Raw genomic sequence first — 24,087 nt, 5'->3', positions numbered from 1 at the left:
TCGATCGATTGTTGCATACTGCACATGCATATGCATCGCAGTGCGTGTGCGCAAACTCGCCATTGCGAATGCACAGACACCACGGACTCCGCGCTGGGCATTAGCAGATTGATTGACAGGCAGAGAGCATTTGGGGGTGGTGACGGGATTTTGGTCAGGGAAACGCTTGCGTGTCTGTGCGTTTGAACACCATTGCATGAGCATGCATAAATTAGCCTGAGATTTCCACGTGACCTGGAAAGTTACCAATTTGTTAGTAAGGTCTGACCTGCCACAATTCTAGGTGTGGGTTTGATGTCCTTCGATGTGTCCAATGTTTGGCCTGGTATGAGCACTGTTATGATTGTGAGCATAAGCAGAGGGTGTGTGTATGTTAGCCGTGCGACAGCATTGCACATCCAGCATTTGCCTATATTCGCCTAAGACCTGCCTACAGAATTGCACACAAGTTAGCAACTGCGATCCAAGCTGAATCAGGCCCACAGTCTTTAGAGCATACGGGTTCTTCCTACCTACTATAGGTCTGAACCCCAGCTTCCTAGCCTCAAGACACACCAGACTCTCACTGAAGTCTTTACCTGGAGTATCTGACTGCCCAGTTCACCCTGTACTGAGTCCGCAGGGCAGCATCAAGGCATGGTCATGCACCTTTTTTGTTCCTTGTGTGGGCAGATCCCTCCAGCCCCACACTAGAACACCTGTTCATCATCACAATATTAACTTATACTGCCACATTTCCCTCTCCCCTGCTCAAAACCCCTGCGTTGAGTGACATGGGATGAGGCATTCTAATACCGAAGTCCTTCTTCACTTTTCTCATGAGAGTCATTCACTACATCCAAGATCATCCAGGCTCTTGTAATTTCTGGTGGCCTTTTTTTCTAAGATCTGTGGTTTCCTTTCTTCTAACTTTTTCCATAACTTTATGGTACCCCTTGAACTCTTTGCTCTCTATATGCAGTATTTGAGACTGATTTTTGGGTACCATCTCAGGCATTAATAATTAAGTAACTTTTCCTAAAGTAACCTACTTCTTTATTCTTGTCAAGTTCATCAAAATCCAGCAGGTTACTTTCTCAGAATCGTCTTAATCAGACAAAGAACAACTTTTTCTTTGTTTCTTTTTAACAGAATATAAGTTTTTCTTGCTTAAACCTCTTAAAGGCACACCCATTGGCCAACTTCTGCTTGAAACATCTTTAACCTTCAACCTTAAAGTGCAATATTGGCTACTCGCATGCTTCACTGGTAACTCATCTTCTTTGCAGGAGCCAACATTATCCTGAGAGCCACCAGCATCATAATTGCTGGACCTTGCCTTTATGTCACCAGACCATGTACTGGGACTGTCACCCACAGATTCTGGACTCTCATTTCCACGTAAGATACTTGAATGTTTACTCCATTGATCCGCAGACTTTATCTCATGGCTTTGGTGGCTATCTTCCATATCAATAAGGCATATATCTATTTAACTTTCTTGTGCATCCACTTTTTGGGATTTTGAAAAAATTACTAACAACTTCCACTTGTTCCACCAGCACAGTTTGAAATTCACTCTCCACACAGGTCTTTATTTTCAAAATTTGTTTAACTGGACTGAATTGCTTCAAGCTTTGTAGTGTGAACCCACTTCACTTCCCAAAAGACAAATTTAGCAGCATTTCAAGTTCCATCTTGGTTGCATGAAGGCATTGTTTCACATACATGAGTACTACTCTTCACAGGACTGTCAGTATTAACTTTCTTTAAGGTTCTGTTTTCCACAGCAAAGTTGTATAATTGGGTCACATTACCATCACTCTGATCATATGGTGACAATGATTCTCATCAGTGGAAGCCATAAATATCTCTGTAGCCTTATGTACAATACATCCTGTATCTTTGCCTCAAGGGTCATATGATCACCGTCTGTATACATTAGTTCTTTATCATCAACTTTAGACACAGTTTTATTATCTGGACCATCCCTTTGGGAAGACTGTAGCTATCACTATAAGCTGAAAGTCACTGCAAGGTATCTCATCCACTTTTAGAAGACAGACTTTTAGGAAATTTCCAAACTTTGATACTTCTATCCCTTCTTGTACACTGGTATTGTTAATGAGGACATCTCTGTGGTCCCACTGCTGCTGAGAGACATAATTTGGGAACTTCTTAGTTTGTTCCCACAATTATCTGTTTGTCCTATGTCAATTACACAAGACTCTTGGCACTGGTAGCATATCACTCTTCATGCCAGCCTCTTCAGGATCAACCTGTAATAATTACTGCTTGTTTTTCTGTATTTTTTTCTGTAATTCTGTCAAATTGGGTTCAGTGAAGACATCAAATGCCATTTTGGGTCCAGAATACAATTTCAGAGAGTTATTCAACTTCTTTTCTTCTTCTGATTTTCCCACTACCACATGGAACTTTTTCTGAGTTGCAGACAGCTGCTCTTCCAGCTGGGTAAATTTTGGCAAGGTGCTGTCCAATTTGTTCTCTGACTGCAGAAGATTGCTCTCCATATATTCAAATTCAGCAAGTATCAACTTCTGTACAGCTATTTCAGACTCTGTCATGTTTAATTTACAGTGCAGCTCCTTAACACTTTCTTCAAGACTGATAGCCTTAATTGTCTTTTATTCAAGGTCTTTATTCCTCTGAGCATGAGTCTGCAGCATCCTGAGACATCTCTCTTCTACTCTACAAAGCACTTCAGCCAGAGAATCTCTCTCCAATTCACAATCTTCCAGCTTTACTTGTGTGGACACAATGAAAGAGTTTTTACTTTTACCACCAAAGTTAAAGCCAACATTTTTCATTGTGTACATGCTGTGTCAATCTGGTATCCTTTTATACATTATTTTAATTACTGCACTTCCTGCTGAAGATGTAAACACCTCTGTTGCAATTCAACAATGGCTTGCTCAAACATCTTATTTTTTCCAAGCAGCCAATAATTTTCATGCTTTATCGTAAACTTTAATGATTCATCCTGCTCTAGGCATTTAGACATAACCGCTAATTTGAGGTCTGTCTCTTTAAAAAAATTAATCTCTAACTCTCTTTTATCTTCTTCTTGTTTTTTAATGCTATATTTAAGAGGACACTCCATAATTTCTTTTCAGCTTGCTCATGCAAATTTCTCTTATCAGCCAACTCTTCTGTTAAGTCACCAATCTGCCCTATTACTTTTAGACAAAACATTACACATATGGTCAAATTCTTCCAGGCTGATATAGTCCTCTCTTGATGGACCTTGTACCATACACTGACCATACTCACTGCCAAATTTACTCTGCTTTAATAATTTAAATGTCTATTTCTCTGGAACATTACTCAGAGCCCCAGCACTTTGAAAACAGTTACCACAGATGATTTCAAACAACTTTAAATCACTTCATTGGAACACACTTGCTTTACTTGCAGACTATGCATACATACATAAGGGGAAGATATCATTATCATCTTCAGCGTCATCATCCTCATTAGTGTTAATATCATCATCACATAATATTAGCTCATCTCTACTGGAATCCACAGTTACAGAAGTATCTGTACTTTGTTGCAATTGGTAGCAAAGGTCTTCCTCATAGAATGTGTAGTTTATTTTTATGAACAGGAGTTTTTCCACATTTGTAGGAAGTAGCCTCTTACACCGATGGCTCACAAGGTTCCTGGCTGTGCTAAACACTCAAGTACACACTGGAGGTTGGACAGCTTAAGTAAAGCAAAGTTTCTAGTACACAGGGCTCCAAATTGCCATTTTTTTACTCCCTGCAATCAAATGGACTGTGTGACATGCTAAATTGTATTTTAACATTAAAATATACTTCCACCATCATAGTGATACTTAGTGTATCAGTTTGAATCATGGTAGAAGTGTCAATAATTTGGACAATTCTTTTAAATCTGATCAGATGTCAAAATAGTGTTTCATTTTGATGCACTGAGTTGACTCATCATCCACACCCCCAGTGGGCCTCTGGGAAAAGTAATTTTTCTTGGCAGTAGCATTTTCAGGAGAAATTGGAGCAGGAGACATCATCTTGTCATGTGCCATTTGAGCTGACAACTTGCTGGCAAGGAGCTCTTTGCATCTGCTATGATCTGTGTTAGTTGAAAAGAAAGATAATACTTACAGCTTAAACCTAGGATCAAGCAAGGTTCTCAAACTGTAGTAATCCAATTGCAAGATCTTGACAACCCCTTGGTCTTGGCTAAGTGAATAAAGAAGTTGATCTACAAGTCTAACATACTTCATAGAATCACTTAATTTGATCTCCTCCTTTAGTTTATCTAGCTGATTTTCCAGTAGTTTTATTAAGGGTATAACCTGACTCAAGCTGGCAGTGTCCAAACTCACTTCATTAGTTACTACTTCAAATGGATTTAATAGCTTTCATAAAACAGAGAGTATTCTCCAGTATGCTGAACTAAGGCACATTCCCCCTCCTTTCCTTATGTCATGGCTTGTTGTGTAGGTTTGTATGACTTGTTGCTGTTGCTCCATTTGCTGAAGCATATAAAGGGTGGAATTCCACCTAGTGACTGCCTCTTGCTTCAGTTGGTGGCATGGCAAATTCTAGTTCTTACAACCACTGCAATCTTCTACATGTGGTTGCTGAATGCCAAAAATGTTCAGAAATTTTTCTGGCCAAAGACAGCATTTCATTTAACCACTTTTGAAAATTTTGAACCACCAAGTTTAATGTGTGAGCAAAACATAGATCCCTATAGATTGTAAGCTTGCGAGCAAGGCCTTCCTACCTATATATCTGTGTTATTACCCAGTTTTGTTCTATTAATGTCTACAATTGTAAAGCATAATGGAATATGCTGTGCTATATAAGAAACTGTTAATAAAATAAAAAAATTGAATATATTCAAATTCACCTAGTTTTAAAGTTCTCACAATCTTTCAAACATTATTAGAAAGGACAGATCCTGAGGAGAATCTAAAGAAAGTAAGTAATTTTGCTATGGCACTCTGAGTTTTCCTAAGATGCTGCCACCGATATGCCTCTTAGTGAAGCCGGTGATGCAGAAAGTAGCCTGCATGTGAATGAGCTGGCATTGTGTTATATGCTGCTGCTGAAGGCGAGACACCCACTCAGTGGGCTGTCATGCTCATGTAATCTTTAGTTTGACCTGTACTGTTTTTCTGCATATCTGTGGTTAAGTGGATATTGGGTACAGTGGCATTTTCCAGGCCAAAAACCAGTTTTTATAACATCCTAGTACAGGCAAAAAAGTTGTTTTTGTGGTGAAATGGAATTGAGATGTAATTTGGTAGAGGGGGCACAGGAACTCAAATTACTGTCTATAGCCAGATGTATTGATGGTGGATATAGGGTGCAGATCTAATGCTAACATAGCCATCATGGCTTCAGTGATCCACTGAGCAACTGGATGGCAGCTTTCATACTTGCTTCCTCTTGCAAATTATTGTTTCACAGTCAATTATTGTTTAAAACTAGTCTTCTTGGTTCCCTTATGGGGGTGAAGATCCATCAGTGGCAGCATTAACAACAGCCTAGCCCACAAGGATTTTTATGGGGAAACCTGGATAGGGAGGAGTTAGTTAGCCTTCACAAATTGAATGCTGGAGGACTACCTCCAAACATTAATGAGGAGAATAATGATGAAGGTGTTGGTGGTGGAGATTGCAGGTGCTGGTATCTAGTTGCGAGCTGGGAGCTAGCTGATGCATGACTGCTTGTTATTATTTTGCCAGAGTTTTCAGCTTTTTCAAAAACTTATAATGAACTCACTGAAATGCATAACAGGAAGGTTTCTATATGGTTAATACTCCCACCTCTAGCTTCTTTACAAATGCTATAGATGGCTTGAAAATTGTTGATTTAGGTAAAAATAATTCCACACATCAGAGGTGGATTTTTTGGTCTTATGCCCAGGTATGATAATGTCCTTCTTCTTATCATGGGCAAGAACTCCTGTCACTAGTCCCTGACTTACACAAACAACATCCTCTTCATCAACATTATCATTAATGACATGAGCTACACAAATATCCCACTCATCCTTTTGCACTTCCTTAGTAGCATTCTCAATTTCTATGTCACCATTGTTACTTGTGCTTCTCATCCCCACATTTGCAGAGGATGCAGTAATGGTGGAAGGTGGCTTCTCTATGAGTACAGTATCGGAAATGTGAGATTCACACATAACACTCGTGGGCACCCTTAGACTCTTCCTTAGGGATTTGTGCTGTTTCTAAACACACAGTTTGTTCTTCATCCTTAGTGTTTTTGTCTGCACTGGTTTGCCTGTTTCACATTTGACACCTCTTCTAGACTCTGAGGGGTATATTTACTAAAGTTAGAATGTTTAGAAGTGGAGATGTTGAGATATTGTCCATAGCAACCAATTTGATTCTAGCTATTATCTTCTAGAAGGCATTAGTTAAATGTTAAGTAGAATCTGATTGGTTGCTATGGGTAACATCTCCACTTCTAAAAACTCTCACTTTAGTAAATTTACCCCTGAGTGAGAAAGTGTTTCATCATCACATGAGGTTACAGAAGTAGATGCCTGACTGGCAGCAGTTCTAAAACTACCACTCCCAAATACAGTAATAACCACAATGGTGTTGTGCTAGTTATATCAAAAGTGAATCATTTATAAAAAAAACTCATTGGCATGGCAGAAATTAAACAAGAAGCTGTCCTATTAAATTAGTACATTTTATATGTTTAAAAATATATAAAAAATATTACAGTCATAATACATCCATTTATTATTGGGAATGAATATGGATTCTATTTTACATAGATTACAGTAATTGCAATAATTCTAGCAATGATTGGATTAGTTTAAAATAGTCAAGAAATCTTTATTTATAGAGAAAAGCTGTATTAAAAAAACCTGGTGCTTTATATGCCAGTTCAAATAAACTTTGTAGCAAGTCCATGGATAACTTGTATCAGGTCTGTACTGAACCTCTAAGTCTCTCCAATAATATCACGGCTTGTAACAATATGTTTCCTTGGGTTTGCAATAATGTATAATGCTGTATGACATATCTCACCACATGTATGAAGAATGAAAGCTCTAGAATGTCTTCTGTGAATTATAAAAAATATGTAGATTCTAATATTTTTCTACACTTTACATTACAAATTGTAGCATCAAAATGTAACACAGAGTCAATTTAATAGACTGTTGTAATTGTTATAGTATTGAGGCATTTAAGATCAAAGCGGATGTCTTAATACTTGATTTGGAAAAAAGAGGTTATCCCAGAACACTGTTGCATTTGGTCTATAATAAAGCAATAAGGGGTAAATTTACTAAAGTGAGAGTTTCTAGAAGTGAGTTTTAAAAGTGATGCTGCCCATGATGACCAATCATATTCTACTTAACAATTAACTAGCACCTTCTAGAAGATAATAGTTAGGGGTAAATTTACTAAGAATCGAGTCTATTCGAGTTAGCAATCTCTGGAGAGTGTGGGCATTTTTTTCCACTTGCAAATTTTCTAATGTTAAACTTGGGAGAGAGATCTCCTTTGCTATGGGAAAATACTGGAGAGTTAGCAAACTCTTATCAATTCACCATCGGCTAAACATGAGAATCTTTTCACTAGTGAAGATAGGATTCAGGAATTTGCAGAGAGTTTCTAAACACTCATGAGATGGGGCAACTTTTCTGTAAAAATTCGGGAAACAAATCCACCTGCCTGTGAGATGCGAGCTTGGCAGAAACATACACATATCAGTGTGATCTATGTATGTTTCTGGCTTTAAATACAAAAAAAAGGGTTAATTAAAAAAATTATGTGAGTTCCCCCCACCAAAAGCCTAACCATCTCCGGACTTGTTAGTCTGCCCTGGTTCCTAAAATTACAGGGAACAAAATGAGTAGGGTTCCACTGTAATTTAGAAACCAACACCAGGCTGAAGGGCCAGTCCTGGTTTTAATTATAGGGGGAAAAATTGCATTAAAACCAGCACCATACCCAAAACGGCTGGGCTGTAATGACACAGCCTGGAGACCCTATTATCGGGGCACCATGGCCAAAGCATTATCAGCCCAAGCCACTCAAGCCAAGCCGGAGATCTCAGGGGAAGTTGGGATCCCCCCCAAGAAGGGGTCCGAAGCTCGGGGCTCTTCCCCGTACTCCTGGGCTGTGGGTACAGGGGTAATAAAGTAATAAATATAAGTAAACTATTGTATTCTACAGTGGACTACAGCATGCCTGCCCTTTGGCACTTGTGGAACTACAAGTGCCAGTAGATGGCCGGCACCTCTATCCCCACTGTAACATAAATAGTTAAATAAAGACACCACACACACACATTGCCTAGTAAAACTTTATTCCATACACCTACCCACTCACACATACTTACCTGCTTCCAGAAGTTTCTGTCCCCTTCTCCAAGTAGAATCCATGGCAGGAGCTGAAAAAAAAGAGTCTATACTTACCTAGATCCTGGCGCTGCTCTCCGTAGCATCCAGGGTCTAAAAATAATATAATGACTTACCCGAACCAGGGCGGACATGTGTAAGTATATGCTGTTGAATATCAGCAGCTGCTTTACATGTAGCGGCCGCTCATTGGCTGGGACCTCTCACGGAAGCAGCCAATGAGCGGCTGCTTTTTTTGCTGACTTGCGGATGCATGTCATGGGAAGTGGGTGGCTTTATACAGTGATGTACGCCTTGGTTTAGAGCTGTGGTTGCCATGTGATTGCATTAATTAGCATATTTTCGCAGCTAGCAGATGCATGCAAATGCAACCGTGCGGTCTGTGCTGAATCAGACCCTAAGGGGTAAATTTACTAAAGGTCGATTTGGCATTTTGAGTGATTTGAGGTGCGATTTTCATTCGATTTGGATTTGATTTTGGTTTTGAGTATTTACTAAAGGCCAAATTGCATGTAAAATCGGACCTCAAATCGACTTTGGACTCAAATCGCCCTCAAATCGACCATCAGAAAAACACTTTTACATAGGCTAACACACAAAACCCTTATTTACTATCATTTGATTTGAAATCGTCCTCAAAATCGGACTTCAAATCACTCTTCAAATCCCTAATATAATAGACCTGCTTCATACTTTCGATTTGAACATGAGCAGGTCGGATTCACACAGATACATGCAGACATCAGTGAGATGCCTGCATGTATCTGGCTGGGAAAAGTGTCTAAATAGTTAAATAAAAAAAAAACGTGAGGTCCCTCCCAAAACATAACCAGTTCCAGACTTTGGCAACCCTGTTCTGGTTGACTAAGTACAGGGAAAAAATGATGTAGGGTCTCCCTGTATTTGGTACAACCAGCACAGGGCTATGAGAAGAAGAGCTGGTTCTGGATTTACAGGGAAAAAATTGCTTAGGGTCTCCCTGTAAGATCCAGAACCAGCCCTGGACCCTTTCTAACGGGGGGCTGATGCCAAGGCCAGGGGAGCCCTATCACTGGGCCCCCCAGCTGCAGCATCAGCCCTGACCGTTAGTCAGCCCAGGCCAGGGATCCCAGGGGAGTTGGAGACCCCTTCAAAAAAAGGGTCTCCCTCTCCAGGGTACCCCTAGCCTGGGCTGATAGCCCAGGGCAATCCCTGCCACCCCTGGGTGGTGGGTGGCGGGTTGATTCTGAAAGTGTGGTGTAAAAATAGATATCAATAAACATTGTCTTTCGAGTAGAACTGCAGGTCCCAGCAAGCCTCCCCCACATGCTGGCACTTGGAAAACCACAAGTACCAGCATGCGGGGCATTAAGGGCCCACTGGGATTTGTAGTTCACCCAGGGGTGGCGGAGATAGCCCGGGTTATCAGCCCAGGCTAGGGGAACCCTGGAGAGGGAGACCGCTTTTTTTGAAGGGGTCTCCAACTCCCTGGCCTGGGCTGACTAATGGTCAGGGCTGATGCTGTGGCTGGGGGACCGGTGATAGGGCTCCCCTGGCCTTGGCATCAGCCCCCCATTAGAAATGGTCCGGGGCTGGTACTGAATCTTACAGGGAGACCCTACACAAATGTTTCCCTGTAAATCCAGAACCAGCTCTTCTTCCCATAGCCCAGTGCTGGTTGTACTGGGTACAGGGAGACCCTACATCATTTTTTCCCTGTACTTAGTCAACCAGAACAGGTTAATTTAACTCTTTAGACACTTTTTCCAGCCAGATACATGCAGGCATCTCACTGATGTCTGCATGTATCTGTGTGACAACTAACTGCTCATGCTGAAAGTGAAAGCATGAAGCAGATCGTGTGTCAGTGATTTGCAGGTTGTTTTGAAGGGTGATTTGCCATTTGATTTTGACATGAACCTGTCAAATCGAACAGCAAATCACTCTTCAAAACCGACTCAAATCAAATTTTTTTGCCAAAGACTTTCAAATCGAATGTTAGTAAATTTGGCAAAATCACTGGTTTTCAAAAATTCGATTTGAGTCGATTTGAAAAGTGCTAAATCACTCCTCAAATCGAACTGCAAATCGACCTTTAGTAAATTTACCCCCTTGTGTCTACATTCAGCAATAAATCATGTGAAATCAAATATATATTGATTACAATTTTAATATATTACAGCAAGATCCTATACTAAATGGTAATATTGATTCACGATTGAAAGTTATTTTTAGAAAAAATAGGAACCTTAAAAGCATTTTGGTTCCTAGTGTTTTGAAAAAACCCTATAAAGTTACAAATTTGGGTGAAAATAACTGGCTCCCTTCACCATTAAAGGGTTGTTATTGGTGTAGGAAAACTAGATGTATTACCTGTAGCTATATGGTTACCAAAATGGTCGAGATCAACTCTCATAGTAGTGGAGAGAATTTTAAAATAAATTAATTTATACATTTTGATACAAATTATTGCATATACGTATGACAGTGCCCTTGTGGTCCACACAATTCATAAAAATGAGGTTTATAGAACATAGATTGAACATCATTTAGAAATACAGTTTACATAGCGTTTCTCAACATTTTGCTATTTTGCATGAAGGTAATCCCAAAGGTCTTATGGTGGTAGGAGTACAGCATATAACACCCTCTCAGAGAGGTGGAGATTGGTTTAGAACCTTATGTGGGAAAGAGTCTTTATGAATTTTTAGATTGCAAACTTTGTTTCCAGCTGGTCTTAATGATAATATAGATTTCCAATTGTTTCCTTTGTTGATCAGTCTGGAGACTTAGATAGTTTCTGATTATATTATCTGTATACAGATGTGTCCTGCTACATCTTTGCTGCGTACGTGGCAAATCGTGCCATGCATGGCACGAGGCATGCGCCCATGAGTGGATATGCTCATTGCGTTCACACCTGTGACTCCATAGGATTGCAAGGTGCGATTTGCGGTGCGCCCCATAGCGTAATTGCATGGCGCAATGCATTCTCACATTTGTAGCGCAATCGGAAAGGATGTAAGAGGACATATCTGTATTACTGGATATATTTTGATATTGTTCATAATAGTAGGTACATATGGGCAGTGGGATGGGGATACGCCAAGTCCACTCTTATTAGATGGGAGTAGATCAACTGTTAATATGGTAGCTAACGGATTGTTTATTAGAGGCATATAGTGAGGATGAGGGGTAGTTCTTTCTTTCTTAATTTATATAATCAGGTATTTATTCATTTATTTACATTCACTACAGTAGCAGGGTATACAGTAAGAGGGTATGTTCAGTATGTGGTGAAATCACCGATGTTCTCATGGGATTTCCTTTCATACGCATATACTCAATATCATATTTCTATAAGATATCCATTGACTTATTGCTAATTAAATACCTTAAACATCCCTACTTAACTTGGCACTTTATTTATCTATTTCAATAAAGCAATGGACACCATAACAGCTTGGATAAAAGGTTACAGCTTTTTATTTCCGAATTAATTAACTCACCTAACCACGGTGGCCAGGAGACGCTGCAAACTCAGTTCTAGCTTTCAAGCTGACAAACACAGTGAATGACTGAAACGCTCCCCCTAAAAATGCACTTATGCTGTGGAGGTCTCGCCTCCCTCCTGGGCCAGTCTACTCTGAGCGCTTCCGTACAAAAGCGCTCGGGTCCCCTCGTTTGAGATGGACAAACTCGCCATGTTACATCAAGGTCCAGCACCCTCACAACGCTCTCTTGCGCCACAATAAAGCCACTGAGATGCAGCATTCTCCCGCCACGCTGTGCCTTCCCTGAATAAGGAAAAATAAACACAACAAAATACAAACAGCAAAGCTCTGGGTGGGATGGTGGGCTCCAGAATCAGCAAAGAGGCAGATCACATGCACATCACCTCATTTATACCCCAAATCATAGGCACACCAACAATTCACAGCATTGGTCAGCTAATAACCACCTGACCCCTTAACCCACTTAATCTGCCTAGTAAGAAGGCTGTCAAGACAGCCAATCAGCAAATCCCCAGGATTCTTATTTCATCTCACGTCTATGCAACCTTCTCTTTCTATAAGATCTTCATTGGCTTATTGCTAATTAAGGCCCTCATTCAGAGCCGTACGCTCTGAGCAGAGCGCACGCTCTGAATGAGGGCCGGCCTCCATGAAAATGGAGCGTCCTCCTGGACGCTCATATAGCTGTGGGTCACCACCCACAGGCTATACGAGCGTGCATTTTGATGGCCGCGATGGTCGTGACCATCGCGACCATCGAAATTGCGAGCCGGAGCCTGCGGTTGAGGTTTTCAACCGCAAGCTCCGGAGTGATTTTGGCTCTATCAGAGCCAAAATCACTCCCACTGACATCACTAGTGATGTCAGTGGGCCGGCTTCTGATGGGAGGCGTTCCCAAGGGAACGCCCCCGTCAGGGAGGCACGCCCCCGGCATGCCTACCAAAGGGGGCGTGCTGTCAATCAACATCGACAGCACGCCCCCTTTGATCAGACACAACGAGCGAAGGACTTTCCTTCGCTTGTCGCGTCTGGCGCATGCGCACGACGGAGCTCCCTCCGTCGTGCACATGCTCAGTCCAGAACATCGACCCACTTGCGAGCGGACAGCCGCTCGCAAGTGGGTCTGAATCAGGCCCTAAATACCTTAAATATCCTTACTTAACTTAACACTTAACTTATCTATTTCAATAAAGAGATGAACACCATAACAGCTTGGATAAAAGGTCACAGCTTTTACTTCTGAATTAATTAATTAACCTAACCGAGGTGGCCAGGAGATGCTGCAAACTCAGTTCTTTCTTTCAAGCTGACACACACGGGGAACGACTGAAATGCTCCCCCTAAAGACACACTTATGCTGCAAAGGTCTCGCCTCCCTCCTGGGCCAGTCTACTCCGAGCGCTTCCGTACAAAAGCACTCAGGTCCCCTCATAGGAGAAGGACAAACTTGCCATTTTACATCGAGGTCCAGTGCCCTCGCAATGCTCTCTTGCACCACAATAAAGCCACTAAGATGCAGCGTTCTCCCGCCAAAGCCAGCCTCAAATTGAGACTGGCCCGCCACCTAGAGAAAAAACCAACTAATCCAAAAGGCAGGCAAATCCTTTATAAACAAACCTAAACCCAAATTATTAAAATGAACTGCATCTGGACGAAAAAAATTTAGCTAAATCCGAACCCCAAAAGCTATGCCTGACTACCAAGCCACCAAAGGACAGAAGATGTTTATTCAAAGCTCTGTTAATGTTATGCCTCACCTTATCCAAAGTCTTGTGATCTCGCACACCATGCCACACCAGTCGCGGCATTAATTCAGACCAGATAATGTGCACATTCGGCCACAACAAACGAACCACATCAACCAAATCTGTCTGACAAAAAGACAACTCCAAGCCTTTCAACTTACGAAGATTATTCCCACCAACATGCAGGACCAACCAATCAGGCACCCCCCATTTTGCTGCAGACTCCACCAACAAATCTTGCACAGATGTACACAGCAGACCACGCACACCTATCCAGTGAACATGCCTGTCACCCAACAATAAACTGGCATGTCTAGCCAAACCATGCCGTTCAGCCCAGAAAATATAGGAATGGCCGACCAGCCAAACCTGCTCTTCTCCAAAGTCTTCCACTGTAAGGAAAGAACACCCTAACCATGAATCACCGCACCAAAACCAAACCGTACAAAACAAAATTAACACACAGCAACTAAACTAACAGGGATGCAATGGGGGAAACAGGTAACCCAATTAAAAAAGAAAAACCAAAAAACCTTCCCCGTGAATGGTCCATGGGAGGAAAAATTTAATTATCCCTTCACACCCCCACTTATCGAATACTAACCATTTGATAACTGGCGGGTAAACAGCATTTTTGGGTTGGCGCAGGAGTGCACCTAAAGCTTGTCATAGCGGACATAAGATCTATAGGCAGAGGACCTCCACCTCCCAACCTTTTTAATATCACTGCTGGATGCTCCCACTATTGCTGCACAAGTAGCAGCACCGATCCGAAAGGAATGGGTCCCGTAACTAGTGCCATCTAAACCTATCACCAATAAACTATGCCCAAGAACAGCAGCAAATTGAAATTTGGAAAGAGGAGACAAATTTGAATGCACCAACCATTGGGCACCGCCTGCTGGGTGACCAGCCATATACAACATGGCAAGTCACACTGGGCAAACAGAGGCATCACCCTGTTTATGCAAGGTAACCCACCTGCCCCGGCCTAACTGATCTGTCTTGGAAAACCGAAGTTTGCACAACACGGATGACTCCTGGAACACAAGGTCTCCCATCATGAACCCTGTGGATACCGAGGCATTGCTGGAAGCTACAATCTCGCTGACCCTAAAAGCCCCAACAAAATGTGATTGCAAAAGCTAAACGGAACAGCAAAGCCTCGAAAGCATCCGAAGCCACACTGTCTATCCCACCCAGCAAGCGAACAAGGAGATGGAGATCGATGGGCCTGTGGGAATCAGCCCTGGTGGGAAACTCCTTGGCCCAACCTTTAAGGGCTTTAGAAATAAGGAATGATTTGGTGGGGTCTGGTAAACCCCTCAATTTACTGAAAAAGGAAATACTCGCCAGGGCCCAGGCCATGGAAGCCTTGGAGTGACCATGCTGGCAATGCCCCCAAACAAACCTGGAAATCAACTCCGCGGAAGACTTACCCAACTGGGGGCCCTGCGAACAGAAAATCTGCCAGTCATGCTACGCCACAGAATAAACCCTCCGAGTTGCTGGAGCCAGCGACCTCTGTTCCAGGAACTCTATTCCAGCCTGATGATCTGCCATACAAAAGGAGGGCAAGGGAACCCAACCACGAGTGCCATGGGAAAAATGGCGTGCGCGAAACCGAATGTTGGCCTCTAAGCAACGCAAAATCAAATGCCTTAGGATACACAAAGCCAGAGGGGAGAAAAATTGCTGATTGTTAATGGCTTGAACCACCCCTAGATTGTCACACCAGAAAACTACATGCTGACTAGCCAAACGCTCCCTCCATAGCGCTACTGACACTACAATAAGGAAAAGTTGCAATAAAAGCAATTTGCCAGTAATGTCTTCCAAATGTCACTCCGGAGACCAGGGCGCTGTGCACCACTCCCTGTTGAAAAAGGCCCCAAAACCAGAGGAACCAGCCACATCAGTGAAGAGCTGCAAAGTAGCATTTGCCACAGGAGAAGGCCAAATGCGTTCAACATTAAAACAGACCAGAAAACTGGACCAAGTTCGAAGATCATCTTTGATATCAGAAGACAAACAAACGTGGTGATGGGGCTGGCTAACCCCAGCCGTGGACCCCACCAACTTACTGCAAAAAACCATGGGGATAATGCGACAAGCAAAATTAAATGACCCAAGCAAGGTCTGAACTACGTGCAATTTAACTCTATCTGCTCCTAAACAAACCGCAATCTGATCCTGCAACTTACTGACCTTATCATGCGGCAAATGACAACAACAAGCCACTGTGTCTATTTCAATGCCCAAGTAAGCAAGGCAAGATGAGGGGCCCTCAGTTTTGTCATGTGCAACAGGAACCCCTAAAACCTTAAACAATGCTGTGGCGGAAAAGAGGAGATCCGTACAAACCGCACTCCCTGCTTTACCTATAAAGAGAAAATCGTCAAGGTAATGCGCAACACTGACATGGCCAGTGCCCGCAACAATGGACCAGTTTAAAAACAAACTGAATTTCTCAAAATAGGCAAAGGAGACCGCACAACCTATGGGCAGACATTTATCCACAAAGAATTCACCCCTGAGCCTAAAACCCATACACTGCATTGCTTCAGGGTGTAAGCCAGCAAAGCACCCAGACCAAAACTACGAACCAGACCTAAAGTGTCATCAAAGGACTGATATACAACACTGCAAGCCAAATCAGGTATAGCATTGTTGACAGAATTACCAGGGGGTATGATAAACGTTGAATTAGACAAAACTTCCCAGGCACCTTCTTGGGAACCACCCCCAAAGGCGAGATGCAAAGATTCAACAAGGGAGGACATGGGAACGGGCCCTCCATCCTGCCCAGCGAAACCTCAGCGTCCTCCTTAGATTGAAAAACTTGGGGGAATTCTCAGGCAGAGCGCAAATTGCGGGAGGCATTAACGTGGAGCGGGTCGGAAAATAGGCAAACCAAAACCAAATTTAAATCCATCCAAAAGAAAGGCAGCAGCCTCTCTATCAGGATAGCGAGCCAACCACCTAGTAAGCTCCGTCAAACAAATGGGCGACCTAGCCTTAACTAGCCATCTTGGAGCCATAGTCCCTATCAGGTGCTGAGGCTCTGGAGCCCCAACGGCAATCCCTGGCTGGGTGTCCCCCATTACAAATGCGGCAGGAGTGGCAAAAATGACAAGAGGCACCATGAGAACACCTCGAGTCATTGAAGGCAAAACATTTCCCTCTCGCCACACCCGACGCACCAGACCTAGGCAAAGAATACTTGTGGGAAGCACCGCTCCAAAGGAGGCCGACGCTGCTGTAAAACCTCGAGCCAAACCTCGACATCTTTAACACCAAAAGGGACTATGCGACTTACCTCATGTTTACATCTAAACTGACAATCATAATCCTTCCAAGACGTGCCCTGCGACAGAACATACATATTATGCATCAAGTAAATGTACCTGATAACATTCTGATGCTCATCCGGCCGTGTCTCTAAATAGTAAGCCACACAAATTAGAATACTTCTGAGCCAGGAAATGTAACCACAGAAAACATCTTCTCCAATCCCTCCCGGCTTCTTAGCCTGAGCTAAACCCTTCTTAATATCGTCCATGAGGGTGAAAACAACAACAAACTTTCCCCTACGGATCCTTTCCCTAATGCTTTTGCACAAACCAGCAGCTTTTACAGCAGTATTAGCGCAATGCACAGAATCAGCTCCCGGCGGTGGGTCACGATGGCTGGGAGACTCACCTATCTTACTCCTGCCCTCAGCCTTCTTGGCTAAATGCCGTGCCACTAATCTAGCAATCTTGCGCAGGCACCCTTGGGAACCAGACGAATGAGAGGATGAGGCAGAAAAAGAAGACGAAGATGAAGATGTGTCATACTCACCAGCACCCGGAAGAGGAACCGAATCACCGGAAACTTCACGTGGAGGGTCCGCTGGAGCCACCTCCGGATCCAACTCTACATGTGCAGGAACAGGAACCGCAACAGCCCCCACACCATCCGGAATGATCGAAGCTGCCAACACATCTGAAACTGGAACAGCAGCGCGAGGAACACAGAAACAGTAACTGGTAGATCAGTGGATGGGGGGGAAGGAGGGGGGAGGGGGGGCAAAGGAAGGAGGGGGGCTGGGAAACAATGTAAACAGGAACAGGGGTAATGGACAACGGAGGAGCAGAAAGAGAGGTGGAAGGCACTGGAGGAGTGGAAATAGCAGGGGCAGGACCAAATTAGGCAGAAACAGGTGGCACAGGCATAAGAGCTGAAAGGGAAAACTTGGGGGTGGGGGGGTAATGCATGAAGGGGGCAGAAGGGTGGATGGGGTGCCATGGAGCAGAGCCAGAAAAAGAGGAAGGCTGCCAATAAGGGTAGCCTGGGGGGAAAGAATGGGAAATGTATGGGGGATAAGCAGAAAAAAGTGGGGCAGAGGAATGGGGGGGAACATAGGTGGAGCAGGCCCAGTGCTCCAAGAAGGCTGGGACCACACAGAAAAGGATGCAGGGGGGTGAAGGTGTGAACTGGCAAATGTGCTGGTAGGCACTGAACCTGCCAGCAAAGGGACAGGCTGGGTTGTTTACCCCCTGAAAACAGGGGTGGGGCAGGCACAGGAGACAGGATGTGATGCTTGTCAGCCTGTGTGCTGTTAATGAAGGCTTGCAGGAGGGTAGGCGGGGCTGGATCCCACTCTTGAAGTGGGATCCAAGATGGCTGCTGCTGATGAAAAGTCCACTGAGCCCGAACGGGGCCAGTGGACCATGTACAGGGTAGAAGACAAGCAACCCCGGCTCCGCCAGACTAGCGGGGGAGGAGGGCGCCGAAGGGGCAGGGCTTGCGGGATCCATGGCCGTGGCACCCAGATAGGAGTGTGAAGCAGCAGGGGAAGTGGGAGCGGGAGCACCCACTGCATCATTTACACCAGGGGAACTCTGAGGGCAGAGGAGAAGGTTTTTCAGGGGGGGAAGCGGGGAGGGGTGAAAGAAGGGAGGGGGGAGAACAGGCGGCCAGGGGACATGGCAGGGAAGGACCTGAGTGGATGGGAAAACTCAGCTAATCAGCTGGGGGGGGTGTACCTCTTGGGACGGGGCATGGTGAGAGAGGGAATGAAATTAGAGTATGAAGGGCTGAGAGGGAATGTAATGACAAAATGAAGGGATGAGGGGGAATGAAATGACAAAATGAAAGGATGAGAGGGAATGAAATTAATAAAATTAAGGGATAAGAGGGAATGAATTGAAAATAATGAAGGTGAAATGGAGCCAAAGAAGGAGAAAACAATGCAGAAAAGGATGTGATACTCAGCTATTCTCCAGAATCAGCAAAGAGGCAGATCACATGCACATCACCTCATTTATACCCCCAATTACAGGCACACCCACAATTCACAGCATTGGTCAGCTAACAACCACCTGACCCCTTAACCCACTTAATCTGCTAGTAAGAAGGCTGTCAAGACAGCCAATCAGCAAAACCCCAGGATTCTTATTTCATCTCATGACTATGCAACCTTCTCTTTCTACTATGCAGTTTTTCCTGCATATTCATGTTTTCCTAGTACCTGTAGGTCGACCTTTTTTGTTCCATTTGTTCTTTTCATACAAGATTCCAATGCAATAGGGATTTTATCTAGCTATGGTCTATCTGAGTAGACGAGGTCTATTATACGAGGTCTATTATATGATATTATGAGGTCTATTATACGATAGCCTATGATAATATGTTGGGAGTACATCGACTGTGTCAAAATCAGATTATAGTAAATTCATTGTCATCACGCAAAGCAACATACCATGTATGGGAGGGATGCATTTGGCATTGTGGCAGTCAGGACACTGATGCAAAAATTACTTCCACCAGAATCCCAACGCCGGTCAGAATCCCAGCGCCAGCATCCAGACCACCGGGATGCCAAGGTAAGTAGAGGGGTAGGGGAAGGGTTAGGTTTAGGGTTAGGCACTAGGGGGAGGGTTAGGTTTAGAGTGCAGGGAGGGGGAGGTTAGGGATAGGCACCAAAGAGGGAGGGTTAGGGTTAGGGTAGGGACAGGGGGAGGGTTAGCATACCAACCAACAAGTGTCGGTATGTTAACCCTGTCGTGATTCCAGCACCGGAATTCTGACAATCAGGAACTCGACTGTTGGTATTTCATACCGATCCTGTAAGTGAGGTGCAAAGTAGACTTGTATGTGGTCACCGTCAGTGATGATGGCAGTTAATTTTTTGTTAACAACATCGGTAACTATTAACTTGCATTTGTAATAGTAGTCAAATAAGTAACACAAAGAGAAAAGTTTTGAGGGATCTATCTTTGCGCAATGAACTAACGGTTTGCCGCACAAAAACTCAACAATACAGTCAGTTATACACCTATTAACTGAAATAAATGGACACAACGTTGTATAGGTAATGAGTAACTCCAAGCGCTCCCTTTAGAATGATGTGCAAGAAATAGGTGCAGACTATGGGCCTGATTCAGAGCAGGACGCTCTGACCAGAGCGCTCGCTCTGAATCAGGGCCCTCCTCCATTAAAATGAAGCATCCTCCTGGGCGCTCGTATAGCTGTGGGTGACCACCCACAGCATATACGAGCGTCCAAAAAGATGGTCGCGATGGTCTTGACCATCGCGACCCTCGGACTTGCGACGGAAACCCTGCGGTAGGGTTTCCCAGCCACAAGTCCTGGAGTGATTTTGGCTCTATCAGAGCCAAAATCACTCCCACTGACATTACTAGTGATGTCAGTGGGGCCGGCTTCAGACGGTAGGCGTTCCCATGGGAACGCCTCCGTCTGGCAGGCACGCCCCCGGCACGCCCACCAAAGGGGTGTGCTGTCACTCACCATCGACAGCACGCCCCCTTTGGTGCGAGACCCAGAGCGACAGCTTGGCTGTCGCAGTCCGGGTCTCGCGCATGCGCATGACGGAGCTCCCTCCGTCGTGCGCATGCGCAGTGGGGAACATCAACCCACTTGCGAGCGTACTGCCGCTTGCGAGTGGGTCTGAATGACCCCCTTTGTCAATTATGCACCAATTATGAGAAAAGAATGTATTTTGTCAATAAAAAACACATCATAAAATACATAACACAATCTTTAGAACTCGCTGCCATATACATACATGCAAATGTAAACATAGTAGAAAGTGCTAGTATAGTGCAGAAAAGAATAGTGATCAATCTTGGAACTTGTATAGTTCACTATCATATACATACGTGCCAATGTAAGCAAATTACAAAGTGCTAGTACAGTGCAGAAAGAAAAAATGAAGGTGGAAAGTGCTCTTGTAGGTAGGCAATTTTCACTACACACCACCAAGCTTTGCCTTGTGTCACTGGGATGAGATCCAAAAGGGGGTCCATTCACAGCAGCATAGTGGGTGCCAGGTTGATAGTGTAAATGTGTGCTGTAAAAGATAGAAGTGTAAATATTGTCTTTTGCAATAGAACTGCAGGTCCCAGCAAGCCTCCCCCACATGCTGGTACTTGGAGAACCACAAGTACCAGCATGCAGGGCATTTCAGGCCCGGTGGTACCTGTAGTACCACTGCAAAAGAAATATTTAAAAATGACAAGACACACACCGTGACAGCACAAGATTATTTAAACATACATGCACACTCAAATACACATTCACTTTCACACTCACTATCTCACATACTCACATAGTATCCCTGCCAAATCACTGCATCTACGGTCCTCAACGCTTTATGATGCTGATGAAAGAGTTAATAGTTTTTTTTCGAATGGGATGATTATTGAAGAAAGAATGATAAAGTTGATCAAAAATACACTATTATATGGCATAAACAAATACTTTCTCTACTTTATGGCTGTCACAACTTGTCTCTGTATTATATGATGGTAGATGGTACTATATTTATTATAAGGTGATCACTGGTGCTCTTTGTATTGTATAACAGTCACTGATGCTCTCTGTCCTATGTGGTAGCAACTGAAACTTAATGTATTTTATGGCAAGCACTGATGCTCTCTATTTTATATGACAGTCACTGATACTTACTGTATTATACTCACTGATACTTACTGTATAGCAGTCACTGATGCTCTCTGTATTATATGGCAGGCACTGATACTTACTGTATTATATGGCAATCACTGATGCTCTCTGTATTATATGGCAGGCACTGATGCTTACAGTATTATATGGCAGTCACTGATGCTTTCTGTATGGTAGTCACTGATGCTCTCTGTATTATATGGCAGCCACTGATGATATCTGTATTATATTGAAAACAGGAGAGCACTTATGGGTAATGTGCTACCACTAGTGTAGGTTCCTATTATTAGGTTAGACACCTCTGAATGGTTGTGATGTTAGTGCCACCACCACCTGGGTACATTGCATCATTAGTGCAGTCACCGTTGAGGTCTCATCATATCATTAGACCAGATACCTCTGAGAGATTTATAGTTAGTGCCACCAGCCCCTGGGTGACATTACATCATTGGTGTAGTCACTGCTGTGGTCTCACCCTATCATTAGGCCAGATACCTCTGAGAGGTTGTGGAGTTAGTGCCACCACCCCCTGGGTGACATTACATCATTAGTGCGGCCACTGCTGTGGTCTCATCCTATCATCAGGCCAGATACCTCTGAGAGGTTGTGGAGTTAGTGCCACCACCCCCTGGGTGACATTACATCATTAGTGCGGCCACTGCTGTGGTCTCATCCTATCATCAGGCCAGATACCTCTGAGAGGTTGTGGAGTTAGTGCCACCACCCCCTGGGTGACATTACATCATTAGTGTGGCCAACTTTGGTAACTATTTGAATTAGTGCAGCCATTTTGGTGTGATAACATTTACTCATTATTTTTTTAACAGGAGCATGAAGTTCCATAAACGCCGCACATTATGGATCCTGGGTTTAAGCCTAATTGTTTTTCTGGTCATTGGATTTATAGTACAGTTTGATCCTAACTATCTTCTAAACCGGTGAGTGAGTACTGTAACTAAATTGTTCTGTTAAATTAGGAAACAAAATAGAGTGCTAGTCCTTGAGGCTAGAAAGAAAGGACTCATAACCTCCAAATATAGTTTTGTAGCCAGGTATAATGTAGTGGTTATTAAATATATACTTGTTACTAAGGTTATCTTATAGTCGTAAACCAAGGCTATTACAGTACAGGGGAAGATTGGGCCACCAGGACAATGGGCTGGTTCCCGCTGGGCCGGTCCCTACAGTGGCCGGTGGCTGCCCTCCACTCACCCACAGCTGCTGCTGCAACAATTGGAGCTGAGCTCCGATCGGGCAGCTCTGCACTATAACAGCTTAATGGCTATGAGGGAGCTGCTGCGCATGCCCAGCCATAGCAGCTCCCCCACAAGCCTTTGTAGAGCCTGTCAGTCACCACTAATGGCTCCTCCTCCAGACCCTCCTCAGCCCCACCACACCTCCACACAAACTCAACAAACAGGGCAGCAGCCTGCACGGGGATGCCGGCCATGCTACAGATAAGCATCAGGCAACCAAGCAGAGCAGCTTAGTGTTGGCAGGCAGATGGACACTGGGGCTGAAAGACATGCTGGTGGTTGGGGACTGATGCTGGGATTTGGGGCAGGTGGCTGGGGTCTGATGCTGAGGACTGGGGCTGGAAGTTGGGGATTGAGGCTGCTGGCTGGGGACTGATGCTGAGAACTGGGGCTGGGGGCTGATGCTGTGGGCTGGGGCTGGTGGTTGGGGACTGATGCTGAGTATTAGGGCTGGTGGCTGGTGGTTGGTGGCTGGGGACTGATGCTGTGGTTTGGGGCTGGTGGCTGGGGACTGATGCTGAGGATTGGGGCTGGTGGGTGGTGGCTTGGTACTGAGGCTGTGGTCTGGGGCTGGTGTCTGGGGACTAATGCTATGAACTGGGGCTGGTGGCTGGGGACTGATACTGAGGATTTGAGCTGCTGGCTGGAGACTGAAACTGTGGACTAGGGATGGTGGCTGGGAACTGATGCTGTTGGCTTGGGTTGGTGGCTGGGGACTGATGCTGAGGATTGGGGCTGGTGGTTGATGCTGAGGACTGGGGACTGATGCTGAGGATTGGGGATGGTGGCTGGGGACTTATGCTGTGGACTGGGGCTGGTGGCTGGAGACTGATGCTGGTGACTGGGACCTGATGCTGGGGACTGATGCTGAGGACTGAGGATGGTGGCTAGGGATTGATGCTGGTGACTGGGACTGGGGACTGAGGATTTGAGCTAGAGGCTCAAGACTGACGCTGTGGACTGGGGCTGGTGGTTGGGGACTGAGGCTGTGAACTGGTGCTGGAGGCTGGGAACTGATGCTGTTAGATGGGGTTGGTTGCTGAGGATTGATGCTGAGGATTGGGGCTGGTGGCTGGGGAATGATGCTGAGGATTGATGCTCATGACTGGGGACTGATGCTGAGGACTGGGGCTGGTGGCTGGGGACTGATGCTGTGGGCTGGGGCTTGTGGTAGGGTACTGATGCTGAGGATTGAGGCTGGTGGCTGGGGACTGATGCTGAGGACTGGGGCTGGTGGCTGGGGAC

General features: G+C 44.5%; 1 protein-coding gene across 1 annotated transcript in view; it reads left to right on the top strand.

Annotated features, from left to right (window-relative positions):
- The window catches only part of LOC148507433 (galactose-3-O-sulfotransferase 2-like), a 73,807-nt gene that overhangs the window by 9,928 nt on the left and 39,792 nt on the right, over window positions 1-24,087 (top strand). The window contains exon 2 of the mRNA XM_088446146.1: window positions 22,414-22,524. Coding sequence (XP_088302272.1) covers window positions 22,414-22,524 — 111 coding nt within the window. The remainder of the gene's footprint in view (window positions 1-22,413; window positions 22,525-24,087) is intronic.

Source organism: Taudactylus pleione, unplaced genomic scaffold (assembly GCF_031769625.1).
Source record: "Taudactylus pleione unplaced genomic scaffold, aTauple2 ptg000393l, whole genome shotgun sequence".
In the NCBI taxonomy this organism is placed as follows: Eukaryota; Metazoa; Chordata; class Amphibia; order Anura; family Myobatrachidae; genus Taudactylus; species Taudactylus pleione.
The sequence above is the reverse complement of the archived record's forward strand: the minus strand, read 5'-3'. Positions and strand labels throughout refer to the sequence as shown.